At 44.5% G+C, this 16,929-nt stretch overlaps 1 protein-coding gene across 1 annotated transcript in view; it reads right to left on the reverse strand.

Annotated features, from left to right (window-relative positions):
* Positions 1 to 206: 206 nt before the first annotated feature.
* tmem102 (transmembrane protein 102) overlaps positions 207 to 16,929 on the reverse strand; it is a 31,352-nt gene continuing 14,629 nt past the window's right edge. The window contains exons 3-6 of the mRNA XM_083993202.1: positions 11,110 to 11,448; positions 7,214 to 7,407; positions 5,809 to 6,021; positions 207 to 4,923 (exon numbers count right to left, since the gene is read on the reverse strand). Of these exons, the coding sequence (XP_083849328.1) occupies positions 4,321 to 4,923; positions 5,809 to 6,021; positions 7,214 to 7,407; positions 11,110 to 11,448 (1,349 nt within the window). The 3' untranslated portion in view covers positions 207 to 4,320. The remainder of the gene's footprint in view (positions 4,924 to 5,808; positions 6,022 to 7,213; positions 7,408 to 11,109; positions 11,449 to 16,929) is intronic.

A 16,929-nucleotide genomic window follows, 5' to 3' on the forward strand; every position in this document is an offset into this window, starting at 1 on the left:
ACAAACACTGTCCTGTAGCGCCCTCTGTTGGCTCAAACACGTGTTGCACATCACATTAAACCAGGTCCACCGGCCGACTGTGAATCTGTGACACAACACTTACAGAGAGGGAGAAAAAAAACAACAACATACTGCATACATGACAAAAGCATTTCCACACACTTATAATTTGAAATGTAGTGATTTAATTCATGCTAAAGCTTGATCATTATAAACCCCCAGAAAAGAACAGTAATAAATACAGCAAATCAGTCGTGATACAGAGATAGAACAATTTGCACTTATTAAAAAAAGAAAAAAAAAACTCAAGTATTAAAGAGATATGAAATTCAATTTCTCAGACTGTGGAGTGATTCAGTAGCAGTTTCACCTCAGCACTTGAATACATCTGTTGATGAGGATGAGCAGTTAGAAATAGAGTGGATACATTCATTGCATTTAGTCAGTTATTTATCCACAGCAGTTGAATGAATCATCAGAAGTTTCAGCACAAAAAACTAAACAAAAAACACAATGATCATAAATTAGAGTAGCACAGAGTGGAGAATGATGCCCGGGAGTGTCGTCTGTGTTTCATGCAATCCCTGGACAGCAGAGAGTACAACCCCCCACCCCCTCTTGTTTCACAACCACAGTAAATCTACACTGAAGTACAATTAGGAGCAGGAGCTGTAAGTGACGGGGCCTTTTTTCCACCGGAGGAGGGTTGGATTGCATATCTAATATTCTGACACTGTTGTAAAATACAACAAGTGATGCTCTCCATAAAGATTCCATGTGTACAATTCAAAGAAAAAAACTGTTGATTGTTTTACCCCTCCCGTGTCCTGTAATCTCTAACCAGGCCCGTTAAGGTACAAAGGGACACACACACACACACACACACCACTCTACAGTAAAAGGTACCTTTGCATTCGCTGTACTCTCCTTGATATAAATGCTTTTTTATGACTTTTTAAAAACTTGGGAGAAACAATCGGGCCCGTCTCGTACAAAGTGCCGAAAACACACACAACCTCTGTTTAGACATTCTGTTCCACCTCAGCATCGCACTTTGGTTTTTTCCTTCCGATTCGATCCCCACACACACACACACACACACACTTTCTCTCTCGTACGCACACACCAGCGACTCTAAAAAAAATTCATTCAGTAGTACGAGCGTGAAATTTGATTCAGAGCTGACAGTAGCTTAAAAATCACCACCGACCGACTCCCACCACCAGTTTATATTCATGTAAACTGCACTGTAACTGATGTGTGTGCTTGTAACATACTGCTCTGTTTAGTGCTGGGTGATAAACCTTCATTTAATCCAGGTTTTTTTCACCCTTCGCTTTGTTTGCAGGTAGTGTTTAGACAAGTGTACGTCTCTAATTCATTAAGATAAAACAAGTCCAAGTCGCGTTAAGTAGAGGGGGAGAGGATGACTGTGTCTGTCTGGTTGTCCTTGTTGTTGCCACGCCGACGCCGCCGCTTCCTGGCTGTACAGCTTGTAATCAAATCAGCTGAGTGGCACTGGAGCAACGTGTTTTGCTAACAGTGTAAACATAAGGCTGGAGTGGCACCAAGCTTTTCTGCGGCTCTAGACCTTCAGTCGGCAAAGACGGGGAAATGCCGACCGTCTGTGGAGAAATGTAGATGGGATAAGAGAGGAGGAAAAGGATAAAGGGGGGGGGGGGGGGGGGGGACAGGCTGTGAGATAGAGAGAGAAACAGGAGAACGAGAGGAAGCAGTGGAGGAAAATAAAAAAAGGGAAATAGGCAGAGAGAAGCAGCAACAGATCCAAGGAGAGGCAGCTGTCCAGGCCCCGCAAGGCCCCTGTCCTCCCACTTCAAATCTCTTCAAAAGGACCAGAGGAGGACCCATCTCCCTCCGTCCCCCCCCCCGTGGACAGCTTCCGTCTGCTGAGAGACGATATGGCCCAGTGACTAACACACACCCACTGAGGGGATAATTCAGCGGGCAGCATCTGGGCGTCTGTGTGTGTCCTGCTGCATGGTTCGTCACTCGGTAAAGTACACAGCCACAGCCACGCACACACACACACTTGCAAACACGCGCACGCACACACGGAGCTCATTAAAAAAGACCAACCAAGCAGAGGAGACGGGGGGACAATTATCAGAATCAGTCAAGTCAAAACCAGCCTCCAAGAAAATCAAATGAGACACACAAAACTCCTAACTGTCCTCCATGGAAACTTAATACACACACACACACCATGTGCAACATGTTGGATGTACTGGAGCCTCTGAGGGATGTTTTAGTACCTCGACTTAGGATAATCAGAACAGAAAGCCCCCGGCTCAGCAGCGACCCTCTACCTGTCTTTTTTTTGTACAATTAGGACCTTTTTTTTCTTTCTTTTTTTTTTTTTACTTGACATTACTCTGCTGCTAATTTCCCTCCTCACATCTCCGCGCTCAGCGTTTGAAACGGTCTAAATCCCTCGTTAAGCCGGCCACAAGACAAGCCTGTCAGCTCAGGTACCCAAACCAAACCAAGAAGCCAAACTTTAAGTTTTTAAGGACTGTACAGTAGTATTAACCAGTTTAATTCATTTACCTCCTCGCCCTCTCTTCAGTCTCAACCCGTGTCCAAGGCCCGGTCACACCACTAAGTGCTGCTGTGTGAAATTCAGGATGGAGTGAATAGAGCAACAGCAATATGGACACACTGTCAGAAAGCTCTAACAATGCTGATTAAGGCTTGTTTATTGGTATTCACTTAACTATCGGATGATAAAATAGAAGCATCAAGTGAAATCAGGTCATATTTGGCTTTTTTTTATGAAAAGGATTGAAAAAAGCTATTTAAATTTGTTGCCAGTTAGTTAATAGACAACTAGCTGTGGTAGTGATTACTCTACTTCTGTAGCTGCCCAGCAGACCAGGGCAGGCTAGGATCAGGCAGTCAAAAGAGCTGTGTTACTCCCCCAGGTGTTTTACCCTCAGGACTCTACATGTGTCAACACTGAGTAAAAAAAACTGTGTTATAACTGTCAGTCAGAAAGCTCATTAGCTCTGTGTCTAAGTCCACATAGTATTTTCAAGGGACACATGTGCACCCTTGACTTTTGTGTCATAACTTCAAACCATCTTGTGTGGAGCAGACGACTGGACGATGCAGAGGCTAATGAGCTATAACAGCCTCCCTCAAATGTCAGTGAGGTTGGTCGACGTGATCGATTTGAGCTCATGTACTTATCTAGATAATGTGCAAATCCACTCGTCACGCCGAGTTGGTTGGAATGAACCGATTTTGCCGCTAAATTTCACTCTGCAACATGATGTGAATGTGACCGGGGCCTCCAGAGGGGGAAAAGGTAAATGAACACTCTGACCATGAGTTGTCAACACAAAATGCTAAGGATGTGTATGATGCATGTTCAAACATAGCTCTTTGGTACATTCAATTACCTAATGAAATGTAAGCGGCTCTGATAGATAGATATATATATAGTTAAAGACCTTAGAATGGAATCATATACATTAAAAAATGATAAGTAGTATGAATAGTGGATACCTGAGAAAGACTAAAAATAAGTGAAAAAAGATGCCAGAAATTGAGGCTTGGGGGGTCAAAGGAAAAAAAAAAAAAAAAAAAAAGCTAAACTGTAGTTGAAAGAGAGAAGGAGACTCTTTGTTGAAAGACTCGGTGGTTCTCCTCACAACATTACATTCAGTTACATCAGCCACACCTTGTTTTTCCGTAACTAACTCAGCCATCGTCCACTCTGATCTAAAATAAAAAGGGTAGAAACGCAGCAATCAAGGCGCTTTTCTCCCTCCGCCTTTACAAAGTGTTAAGTAATATGTGAAATGTACACATACATATATATATACTATATATACACATACACACACACACACGCACACTTTCTGTGTTGATCTCCGTTGGACTCGTTTCACATGACTGAAGCCGGTTCTAGTCTTTGTAGCACCAGCTGATAAGTCTCGTTAAGGCCGGCTCGTTAGGAGAGGGCCGTCTCCGTGGCAGCAGCTCGGCGACATCACGTCGGTTGTGCGACGTCCGCTGAACTGGACGTCATCTGTCAGTAGTAGGACATGTGTGTTTTGTTTTGTTTTTTTTGGTTTTGAAGAGTCAGTGGAGCAGCATGGCTTGGTTCAGCCTCAGGGTGGTGGACAGGAGTGTGCTCGGTCTCAGGCCAGATGTGCTCTGGAGAAAAAAAACACCTGCCTGGGGTTTCAGTCTCCATCATCTCTGATGCGACGCCTCAGAGAGTTTTCCGGAGTGTGTTTGAAAGATAAAACACACGCGCACATTTCCACGCGTCTTCCCGGCGGCGCGTCGGCCTCAGTAGAACTTGTCGTCGATGCGGAAGTGCGGCCTGGTGACGTCGTCGGGGTTCAGGAAGACGGATATGGATTTCCCGGGGTTCTCCGTGACCAGCTGCTGCAGCCGCTGCGCCAGCTTGTCCTCCGAAGGCGAGATGATGCCGTTGGACGGGTGGTGCCCCGGGGAGCCGTGGCCGTTGGTGCTGCCGCCCGTCAGCTCCTTCTTCAGCTGGCCCGCCTGCTGGGCCTGGTCCAGGGCCGCGCGCAGGTGCTCGCTGGGGTCCGAGCGCACGTGGGCCAGCTTCCTGGCCACCAGCAGCGCCTGGCCGTCCGTCAGGTGCTCCAGCATGTTGCACTGAGGCAGGAAGTAGTTTGGGCAGTTTTTACCCAGGATGCAATGAGCCAGATCGTCGAGGAGACCCAGGAGGAGGCGACCGGGGGTGTCGGCGTCGGAGCAGGACAGGTAGGCGGCGGGGAGTCGGTCACAGGCCCAGAAGAGGAGGGTACGGAGGTGGTAGAGGCTGAGGCCGGTGCGAGGACGAGCCAGGATACGAGACAACACGGCCTTGGCTGCTTGGAAAGCCTGAGCCATGGGGAAGGGGATGCACTTCTTCAGCTGGACCTGGTGATAACAAAAAGAGACGAGCAAGAAGCAGGATTAAAGAGACTGTGGTTAAAGGGATAGTTCGACATTTTGGCAAATTGGCCCATTGCCATAATTCTTATTGTTTTAGGAGTAGGTTTGTTACCTTTAATTGTCGGTGCAAGCTATTTTTACAACGGCGGAGCAGAGCCGTGAGCTGCTCAGAGCTACGCTACGGAGGCTCATGGGATTTCTTGGTTTCGCTCATCACACTCATCAAATACACAACCCAACAACTCCAAAACGCTCTGGTGGACAAGTTGTGACCTGCACATTCACCACGCTATGAGATAATAACGGAACGTTACGAGAGTTGTTTTCGATGCAAATGCAGAGACTGCTTGCTGAAAAACTGCCCGACAGGAACGTGCATCAGCGGTTTTGCATTAATTTACCTAAAAAACAACTCTGTCTCGTAACGTTCCGTTATTGTCACATAGCGTGGTGAATGTGCAGGTCACAACTTGTCCACCAGAGCTTGTTGGAGCTGTTGGATTGTGTATTTGATGAGTTTGATGAGCAAAACCAAGAAATCCCATGAGCCTCCGTAGCGTAGCTCTGAGCAGCTCACGGCTCTGCTCCACTGTTCTAAAAATAGCTTGCACCGACAATTAAAGGTAACGAACCTACTCCTAAAACTATAGGGATTATACCAATGGGCCAATTTACCAAAATGTTGAACTATCCCTTTAACTTAATAGGAAAACTCAATAGAGAGGAAGGGTGTACTTTAAAAGGGAGAACGAGTGCAATGAAATACAGAAAGAAAACCAGACAGGATCATCCCACTGATGCTTTAAACCTATTTCAAGGTGGCTCCAGAGATGACACCGCTAAATAAATTACATCGTCCGATCCCCTCACCTCGCTGCGTGAGAACGCCAGCCTCCACTCCCTGTCGGGCCGGCCACCCAACGGGGAGCAGCAGGGCAGCAGATAGAAGCCAGATATGGCCTCCTCCTCTGTGATTTTACCGTCCCAAAAGTGGTTGGCAGTCAGCCAGCCCTGGGCCACAGCAGGCCAGCCCCGGAACGACACCACAGGCAGCAGGTCGTACAGCACGCGGCTGGAGCCCGCCTGCAGGGACCACACAGTGGGAGAGGGTTAGAGTGCTACTGGGCTTCTACTGCTCTTAGGAACATTGTTGCTGATTTCTTCAGAATTATTTTAACATTTGACAACAATCTGAGTCAATACAGAGTTCCCTTACAGATCCTTACAATCTGTACAGGTGCATCTCAATAAATTAGAATGTCATGGAAAAGTTCATTTATTTCAGTAGTTCAATACAAACAGTGAAACTCATTATCAGTGCTGGGCACGTTACTTTTAAAAAGTAATAAATTATAGTCACTCATTACTTTAACCATAAGGGAACTGAGTAAGTAACTGAGTTACTACATTATGAAAGTACTGTAACTAGTTACTAATTACCAGGAAAAGTAACTATTGTGTTACTTCTTTATAAAATGCTCAAATATGTCAAATTACTTGCCCCCCTCACCCTCTAACCCTAACCATAAGCCTAACCTCTTATTATCTGGGACTAACCAGCTCACTCAGTATTCCTCTGCACAGGCAGGCTCCACAACACGCTGTATCACTCCGCCCATCAGCTGTTTGGATCAGAGGTGTGTGGAAAAGGCGGAGTGATACAGCGCGACGCGGAGCCTGCATGTGTGGAGGAATACTGACTGAGTTGGTTAGTTCCAGATAAACAGCTTTTTTCCGACTGGACTGAAAAAAATGTGTATATAACGTACTCTTTAATGGGTGTATTATTTTGTGACAGGACTTCTTGAGTCAAGTAACGGTGCATTTCATTGTCAGTAACAGTAACAGCGTTATAACGGGGGAAGTAACTTTTTTGATTACTCGTTACTGGAAAAAGTAGCGCCGTTAGTAAGGTCATCATTTTATAAGACCGTTATTCCCATCACTGTGTATTACATAGACTCATTACACACACAGACTGAAATATGTAATGTCCTTATTTCTTTTAATTGTAATGATTATGGCTTACATTTAGTGAAAACCCTAAATTCAGTATCTCAAAAAATGTGAATACATTGAAAAAGTTCACTACTGTAACCTAATGGTGTCTCACTCTAATCAGCTGATTAACTCCAAACACCTTCAAAGGTTCCTGAGCCATTATGGTCTGGTTCAGTAGCTCCACTATCATGACCTCCATCATATTCTCATTTATTGATGCGCCTGTACTTGATCTATCATCATTTCATGGGAACCACCGTCACCTAATGCGTACCTGGAGGATGATGGTAGTTAGGGGTCCGTTCCTCTCCAAGCGGTCCGGAGTGGGGATGCCTCTCTGGGGGCTGCGCCTCAGCTCCTCCACGGCCTCGCTCACCACCCCCCAGAACCAGTCTGTCACCAGGGAGGGAGAGAAGTAGCATCCATCCAGAGACTGAGGGGAGTCCAGGGAGGGGATGGAGCCTTTGCCTGAAGAGGGGGAAGAGGAGGAGATGATGTGCATGCTGTGTCTATCCATCCATACAAACAGATTTAGCCAAGTCACCAGCAATAATAGCAGTTTAACTTCTAAAGAAAAGTCTTAGGTCCTTCTATAAAAACATTGCATTGAAGATCTGGTCCTTACTCTTCAGTCTAGGTTGTTATCAAACTGTAGATTTAAAGGGATAAACTACACTAAGATGTAGCCCAGGGTCAGAGACAGATAATGTGTGTGTTCTCAGTGATAAGGAGATGAGCAGATAATGAACAAATAAAACTAAACTGTGAAGTTGTTCACTTGAACTGCAACAAAAAAGGAAAAGAGTGGGCTTAGTGTTCAGCATGCAAAGCAGTGTGTACTATATTATCATACTTGTATTTAGGTCCAGGTTTGACATATCACCAATATTTCAGAAACTCTATTAATCATGAAAGGTAAAGGGCTGGTCTGAGGCCAGCCTCATTATTCATTATATGTTAACTATGTCAGTGATCCAAACAGCTTTGCTATATTTTTGTCTGTTTATTTTCATTGCATTGTGTTTGGTTTGTTAGGATGTCTGTCCACATTCAACACCTACTGACAACTTGATGAAATCATGGGCATATTGTAAATGCAGCATCACCTTGGATGTGAAAGTACAGTTTACTGTACAGTTACGCAATATACATTTATTTACTACTGTATAAAATAGGCAGCATCAGGCAGGAGCTTCATTTAGTTCCCATTTTGGACATGGATGTAGGATATATGGGATATAATATGCCGGGGCAGTTAATTTGAGCGTCTGTTCCATCACATTATTGAACAATTAAAACTATATATAGGAAATTTGATATATTAGGAGTTTGAATAGCTTGCTATTGGATACAAATATAATTGGAGGAGTCAACAACCAAACAGGGAACACATAACATTTCTGTTATTTTTACTTTTACTCCATAACTCTCTCCCTCCAGTCATATTATGTTTATTAAATACGATAGAATAGAACTGAGAAAGATTTGGATGGTAGTGAAGTTTCAGGGGTGTACAGGGAAGTGGGGAGGAATGGTGTTTTGAGGGTTTAATAAATGTGTACATGTTATCCTTTCTTTTTCTTTTTAAATTCTTTTGTTTTAATAATGATAATTTTGTTTATGTAATTGTCTTATTTGTAAAGGTGAGTGTTTGTCCTTTGTTTACATGCTTCTGTCCGTTTAGTTTAGTTCTGTTATTTATTTATTTATTTTTGTTTCATTCATTCATTCATTCATTATTCATTTGTTTAATCAATCATCTTCTGTACCGCCTATCCTCACAAGGGTCGCAAGGGAGCTGGAGCCTCATCTCGGCTGGCTTAGGGCGAGAGTCAATCACAGGGCTAACATATACAGACAGACAACCATTCACACCTATGGGCAATTAAGAGTTGCCAATTAACCTAGCCTGCATGTATTTGGCTTGTGGGAGGAAGCCGGAGAAGCCGGAGAGAACATGCAAACTCCACACAGGCTATTTATTTTATGTACTGTATGTCACTATGGTAACAAGGTATAGAAAAGGAGTTTGAACTGTTGAAGAACCTTAAAGAAGATGCAGACCGATTGATCTTGATAATGAAGACGCTGTTTGCCTGCAGCCCTCAGACAGAAATCTGGCTACATGTGGTTTACTAAAGCTGCACAGAGGAACCAACGCTGTGCTGCAAAGAACAAAAATCTGATTTGAACTCTCAACACCTCTGCCCTCTGTTTAACCTCTCTGTAGCATTTAAGTGTGACACATGTTCATGCTGTCGGCTGAACCACGCCCTCCTGCTGCCGCAAACACACTCAAATCCTGTGGGAAATGTTACGATGCCACCAGGAAATGTGGGAAATGAATTTTTCACCAATTTGCTGAAAATTAAAGAGATTCATATCAATAAATGTCATTACTTTTTCTCATCTCGGAAGTTTGGAACCCCGCGAGCTCACGGCAGATTGATGCGGCGGTGCAATCTGGAGGCTGGCGAGTAATCTCGAACTTTTTCGATTGTTGAGTTACACTCATAAATGTTTCAGCGTTTATTTCCTGGGGAGGATTTCTCGTTTCACCTATCTGAGGAGTTATAGGAGCGGGGGGCCTCCGCTGCAGCTCTCCGGGCAAAATTGCTTCACAACATCATGCATCATATTATCTGAGGGAAACATGAACAAAATTCAATCAGCTGTGCTTCTTTCCACCCCTGCGCTGCTACAGCACCTTCACAGCTGTCTATCCCTCTCCTCCTTCCACTCTCATCTCTTCATCCTACTCGCTTCATCTTTCAGTTTGCCACTTTCTTCTTCTTCTTCATCTCTGTGGCTCTTTCTACATCAGTTTGCCTTTGATCCACCTTTCTCTCATCTTCAAGACCAATTTCTCCTTCATTGTTCTTCCTCTGTCATTGCAATGATCACCTACTTATAGCGCTGGGGGATAAATCGATTTTATTGATTAATTTCGAATGTGTAGTTCAGGTCGATTTGTTTTAATGAAAATCGAGTTTCTCTTTAACATCTGCCATAGCTCCCCGCTGGGCTCCCGTAGTTCAGAGTCAGCTCATCCTGGTCTTGTTCCGATCGGCGAGAGGCTGATCGACTGTTCTTTTTTCTTGCTGGTGTCATGAAACACACACAGACTACAGCTGTGCAGCGCCACATCCACTGTGATCTTTACATTTTAACTCTTTTGTTACATACAGAGTCAGTAGACCTATGTATAATCTTAATCTACCCTTTTAAGTGGCGCCGTCCTTACAAGTGATGCACACACAGATGTCCGTGTAAGTTTGTTGCTGCAAGTCGGCTGTGTGGTTTGCATTTGTGTCACTGTCAGTTTGAAACTAGTTAAAGGGATAGTTCAACATTTTGACAAATTGGCCATAATCCCTATAGTTTTAGGTGTAGGTTCATTAACTTTAATTGTCTGTGCAAGCTGTTTTTCGATCGGCAGGGCAGAGACGTGAGCTGCTTAGCTAACGCAATGGAGGCGCCCGACATTTCCACGTTTCCCTCATCAAACTAAATACACAATCCAACAACTCCAAAACATTCTGGTGGACAAGTTGTGACCTGCACATTCACCACGCTATGAGATAATAACGGAACGTTACGAGAGAGAGTTGTTTTTGAGACAAATACAGAGCCAGAACTACACATTCAGGACATGTCTGCTGGGCGGAGTGATTTCAAAAGCAAGTAGTTCAGAGTATTTGCTTCATGTGTCGTAATGTTACATAATAATTTTACGTTATTATTTCATAGCGTGGTGAATGTGCAGGTAACAACTTGTCCACGAGAGCGTTTGAGTTGTTGGATTGTATATTTAGTTTGATGAGGGAAAAGTGGAAATACCGTGCAGCTCACGTCTCTGCCCTGCCGATCTAAAAACAACATGCACCGACAATTAAAGGTAATTATTATAACCTTTATTTATTCTCGAGAGACATTGAGGTTACCCTCATTTTCAATGTTGTCGAGTTTACAAGCCATTGAAATAATGAACCTACTCCTAAAACTATAGGGATTATGGCAATAGGCGAATTTGCCAAAATGTTGAAATATCCCTTTAAAACTTGTTTTGAACAATTTCCTTGTCATCTGCAGATTTATTTTAAGATTTAAATCGTGAAAATATGAGATATTTTTTAGGCCATACTGCCCAGCCCTACCTACGGTACTTACCCATTTCCCCATCTTCCTCCTCGTCCTCCTCGGCAGGAAGCCCGTTCTCCTCCTGGCAGCAGATGCTCCAGCGCGACATGATGTTGGAGTCGCACAGGCGGAGGCTGAGCCACGAGTGGCAGGGCGGGGAGTGTCTCATGTCCAGGGTGACGGGCTGGTTGCGGTCGTGGAGCTTCAGGGCCGGCACCAGCAGGGTGAAGTCCAGGTCGAAATCGGCCCCTTTGGCGTAGTCCCCCAGGTCCTCGGGGTTCAGGTCCAACACTCCTTCCCGGGCCCCGCCGGACAGCAGCAGGTACTCGTTGGCCACCGGGAGGCGCTGGTCCACTTTCTGGACCAAGCCTGGAAGAGGGTAAGTGGGGGGTGAGGAGGACACGTAGAGTAGAAATCATTCACACTCTGCAAAATATGTATTCACACTTATTTGTGTGTGGAAATGTGTTTCAGCAAATGAGCAGAGGTGTTTTTCTTTTTCTTGCTCACAGATGCATAGACATCATAACCTCTAGAGGACACACACACCAGCTCCTACACAAACACACACAAGAGGACAGGAAGCAGCAGGTTGGACAGAGAGCGCGCCTAGAAAATGTCGGTCTTAGTTTGTTTTGAGAAGGTGCTGCATATATTTATGAGCCTGAGCCACAGCGATATTGATACAAGGAGGAGTGTGAAATTAACAGCCCCCTCAGTGACCACTGGGCTAGACACTAATGATAATTTCAGTGGCTCGCCTACATGTGTGCTCAGCCAAGCTTTCATTTCAGCTTCCAGACCCTCCGCAGCCTCGACAAACACAACACGACTCGGCTGTGATTGACAGGAGGGTTTGGGTCCATTATGGGTAGGTGAACAGGAAGTTTGGTTGCTTCAGTGCCAAAAGTTCTAAATATATAGAAATATCGCTGAATGGAAGTCTGATGTGCTAAGAAATATGAGCAATAAAAACAGTCTTGTTATTTTCTAATTATATTTCAGGTATCATTTTCCCAAGTGCTGAAAAGCCTTCCTCGCCCTCCTCTGCACGGTTTATATGAGAGAAACTTGCCTCCAAATCCCTTTATGTCTCCTCAGCTGTGTTGTAAACTTCCCAGGCTCTGGGCCCGTGGGAGCCGCAGCACTGGAGTCAAGTAAATCATGTTTATTTTTTTTACAGCTTAAAAGAGCAACTGAGAAAAGAGCTGATCCTAAAGCCAAACCTGTGCTGGTTTGCAGAGCTAACAGCTAGCTGCTACAGGTCAAAGGTGAAAAAAAAAAAGCTCTGGCACTTGAAAACCCTTCACAGGGGACGAGATTGTGAGAGCTTGAGCCCGAGTGTTTATCCCCTCCAGGGCAAGTTAAGTGGCAGCAGAAAGCTGGAACGGAGGGTATGGAGGTGGTGGTGGTGGTGGTGGTGGGGGCATCAGACCGAGCCGGCAGGGCCACGGCCGAGGGTTCAAAGCTCCTAACATGATTCCTCTCATCCAATTACATGGGCACACAACCTTGGTGGCAGGGTGCCATGTGATGTTTTCATGTGGAGCCATGTGTGAGAGCCCAGATGTGTTTGGATGTGAGGGTGAGTCACGGAGAAAAGGGCAGAGAAAAGGAAAAAGAAACCGATACTGATGAACAGAAATCCATTCTAGATGCTTTTACTTTCGAAAGTGAAACATTTTTAATCAAATTACACCTCATTCCCATGATTAGAGCTTAAAGGGATAGTTCAACATTTTGGAAAACTCACCCATTGCCATAATCCCTATAGGCATAGCAGTAGGTTCGTTACCTTTAATTGTCGATGCAAGCTGATTTTCGATCGGCGGGGCAGAGCAGTGAGCTGCTCAGCTAACGCTATGGAGGCATATGGTATTTTCGCCTTTCCCTCATCAAACTCCTCAAATACACAATCCAACAACTCCAAATCACTCTTGTGGACAAGTTGTGACCTGCACATTCACCACGCTATGAGATAATAATGTAACATTAGGAGACAGAGTTGTTTTCAAGGCAAATGCGTAGCCGGAACTACATTCCAGACATGGCTGCTGGGCGGAGTGATTTCAAAAGCGCAAGTAGTTCCGAGTATTTGCTTCATGTGTTGTAATGTTACATAATTATACATTATTTCATAGCGTGGCAAATGTGCAGGTCACAACTTGTCCACAAGAGCATGGAGTTGTTAGATTGTGTATTTATTTTGATCAGGGAAACGTGGAAATACTGGGCAGCTCACGTCTCTGCCCCGCCTATCTAAAAACATCTTGCACTGACAATAAAAGGTAATGAATCTACTCCTAAAACTATAGGGATTATGGCAACAGGAGAATTTGCCAAAATGTTGAAATATCCCTTTAATATATATACAGTAGGACTGGCTTGTCATGGTTTACCTTACATATCCCTCCCTGACAGCAGCAGCCTCTTGACTACCATATTATCATTTGCTGCTTCAAATCAAAAAAGTAGAGCGGTTGGGTGGAACACAGACACATAGGTGGGAAACATCAAGAGAATGAAAACGAACAAGTGACTAAAGTAGGAGACAAAGTCAAGTGTGCTGACGAGGATCTCTGCGGTGCTTCGCTTTGAAGGAGGTGGAAAATGAAAGTTCCTCGTTTGACACCACCATGGGGGGAAGCAGTCAAAGAGAACGAGGGGAACTAAAAAAAAAAAAAGTGTGTGACGGGGCATCTTTGGATCTTTGCGTCTCTCAGCAGAATCGGCTCATCTCCCTCCACACACCCCCCCCCACCCCCATTCATCTCCTGACTAGACTAACAGCAGCTCAGTCATGAGCCCAGAGCCCCCACCCAGCTTTATCCAGACTGCTGCAGGATCCTCAGGTGTGAGCCGTCCCATCACGTCTGCGGGAGATCCTGGATGTATTCAGCATCAAATATGTGTGAAGCCTTTCACTTCATCAAAGTGTTGCTGCTTTAAGGGAAATGCTTCTGTGGCAGTGAGACTGAATGTTGAAAATTACTTTCCCATGTGCCGTGAATTATGATGAGAAAGGACATTTCGTAACGATCCTAACCCCCAATTTCCACATACTCCGCCTCCGCCTCTGTTGCGCACGCCAAAGCAAATCCGCTTCCATTCAAGTCAATCAGAGCGCCGCAGTCCGTCTCCGGCCCGTCACAGCTCCTAATAATAGAATATTTTTGCCGGATCACACAGCCATCGGCATCGATCCATATCAATGGGATCGCCACACACAGGAAGTCAAACGCACAATGGATCAACTAACCCTATTCTAAAATTCTGATTCTGAAAAAAAAATAGTTTCACCTGTTGCCACAAGCAACAAGTCGCCCATCAGTCGGAGGAACCTGAAGCTAATAGGACGTCACGGAAGATGATAATGTTATCATGGAGGTGGAAAACTGCAACAACACATCCGTTCTCTAAGAAAACAAATAGAAAGTTTAAAAAAAGAGAGTAAAAAGTAGTGTTGTACAGCAAATCAACCTCAAAAAGGCAAAGTCATCTGTTGTTTACATTCTGATCACACTTTATACACGGCTGTTATCCCAATAGCTCGTAGTTCTCCCGTGATCTCAGGTCTCCAGCTGTTTGATCCGTCAGTCGGAGCCAAACCGCTACAGAGACGGAGTATGTGGGAATTAGACCAGGACGGCTCCTCTCTAGCAAAGTCAGACGGTTGAACCCATGACAGGAAGCTGCCTGCACCTCTTCAAGACTTCACACGTCTGAACAGCAATTTCAAGGCCCATTTGGCTGAAACAAATGCAGTGCAATACAAAACTCCTGCAGTGGCTCCTACATTTATGAAGGTTACAGTGTCGCTGCCCCCCCACACACACACTTTTCAAAATCCAATTTTTCTTCTACAGATTCTGATTGGATGAGCTTTCCCTCGACAGCGTCTTCTTACTGTCGACTTATGGAAACTCCACGAGGAGAAAGAGGAGCTGATGTTTTGCTCTGGGTTGTGTTCAGTGATTACATGTGCTCAGACTAATAAGATTCTGCAGCAGTTAAGTGGTTTCACTTCTCAGACCAACAACTACACTAACACACTGAGTGGTGGAGCGTGTTGGGACTGTGCACACACACACACACACGCCTCCTCTGCATGATTTGAAACAAGAAAAACAATTACACACATTTTTTTATTGTATTTATATCAAATAAACCGAGATAGAGCACCAGTAAAATGTAGTTTAATGTCACTGTTTGATTACTTTTATCATTACAAGTAGTTGTATTGGTTCTTCCAGTCCTTGTGGTTATTTGATTAGTGGGTTAATAATGCAATAAAATACACTTTAAATTACATTTACATTTTGAACAGTGTAATTTTGAATCAAAATTCAAAATTACACTTGCCATTTGAATTTCAAAATCACTTTAAATGTTCATGTTTAATTGCATTTGGACATTTTAAATGGTAATTTAGAAAGCCAATACTTTCTTCTTCCCTGCTTCTTTTCACTTATTAATAAACGATGTGACCAAAATCTCACAGAACGGTCCCCTCTGGTCTCCTGAGCAGCTCTGAGATGATTAAAAACAACAGTGGGAGGCTGAGCAGACAGCCAGCAACACAGAGCAGGCAACAAAGACTTCAAAAAACATGAATCTTTGATCAATAAACACTTTTCGGGTCTGGCGTCTTTTTTTTTTTTCCCCCTCATATTTCTGCTTCATCAGCATTCAAGATGCTCAACGCAACGTAAATAATTAAGCAGCGAAGGCGGCTCCGGCGTGTCTTCGGTAAGTTGCAAAAAAGTGCATCATATTTAACTCATCTCTCCTCCGTCTGAGGTGAGTGTTTGTGCATGCGACGTGCGAGGAGGCAAATTACGACCAATCGAACATCAGGAGTTGAAATCTGTACGGCCGGAGCGAGGGAGGAAGAGGAGAGAAAGCGGCGGACGGGCAGATCAAAGGGAGGAGGAGAGGGGAGAAGACAGCGTCGGGGGCGAGGAGCGGATCAGACGCCAGCCAAAGGGCAGCCGGTCTCAAACTGCCACTCCTCTGATTTGTTTTGGTTTTATCTGCCACTGATAAATTAGGTCAAATGGGCGAAGAGGAGGAAAAGAGTGATGAAAAAGAGAATAAAAGAACATCTTATCTCTGCAGCGAGGGGCTTGGGTCGGAGGAGAGAGGAGGGCAGAGGGAAAACTCTATCAATTAGCGAAAGGCTTCTCCCATCTCCACGCTGGCTGCCACAAGTTTGAGGTTGTTTTCCGAGGAACACAATCTACTTTTTTAATCCAAACTCTCACATCAATGCTCACACTGCCACACACACACACACACACTCCCGACACATATGACTGTAGACGCACACAGACTGAGAATAGAGCTGGAATGGAGACAGTCTAGGCTGGTTTCACAGCCACGGATTAAACCTAATCCTATAAAAAAATGTCTTTTAATATAGATTTCCATTAGAGGGAAGTTTTTCCTTACGAGCTATTTTCAGACTAGACCCAATTCCATGTCTGTGAAACGACTATTGGCTCCTCCATCAGTCTCAGTGTGTGCCAACAGGGAAGTCTACCTACACACACACCTGCACGGCACCGAGCGTTTCCATTAGGACGGATAAACACTGCAGATGTGGAGGCAGCTTTCTCCCTCCCATTCATTGCCTGCATATCTAACAAAGGTTGTGGTACAATAAAAATATGGAAGTTGTTGGGAATGTGGTTGACTAATAATAAGTTGATAAAAAATTAAAAAAAACATAGTGCAGAGGTTGAGGTTTTAGGACATATTTTGGCTCTAGCTGCGGCTACCAAACTCTCCGTGTTGCAATCAAGGAGCAATCATGATGCTGCGAGAGTCTTTGAAACGACCTGCTGCAGG

This window comes from Trachurus trachurus (genome assembly GCF_905171665.1).
Source record: "Trachurus trachurus genome assembly, chromosome: 18".
Taxonomy (NCBI): Eukaryota; Metazoa; Chordata; class Actinopteri; order Carangiformes; family Carangidae; genus Trachurus; species Trachurus trachurus.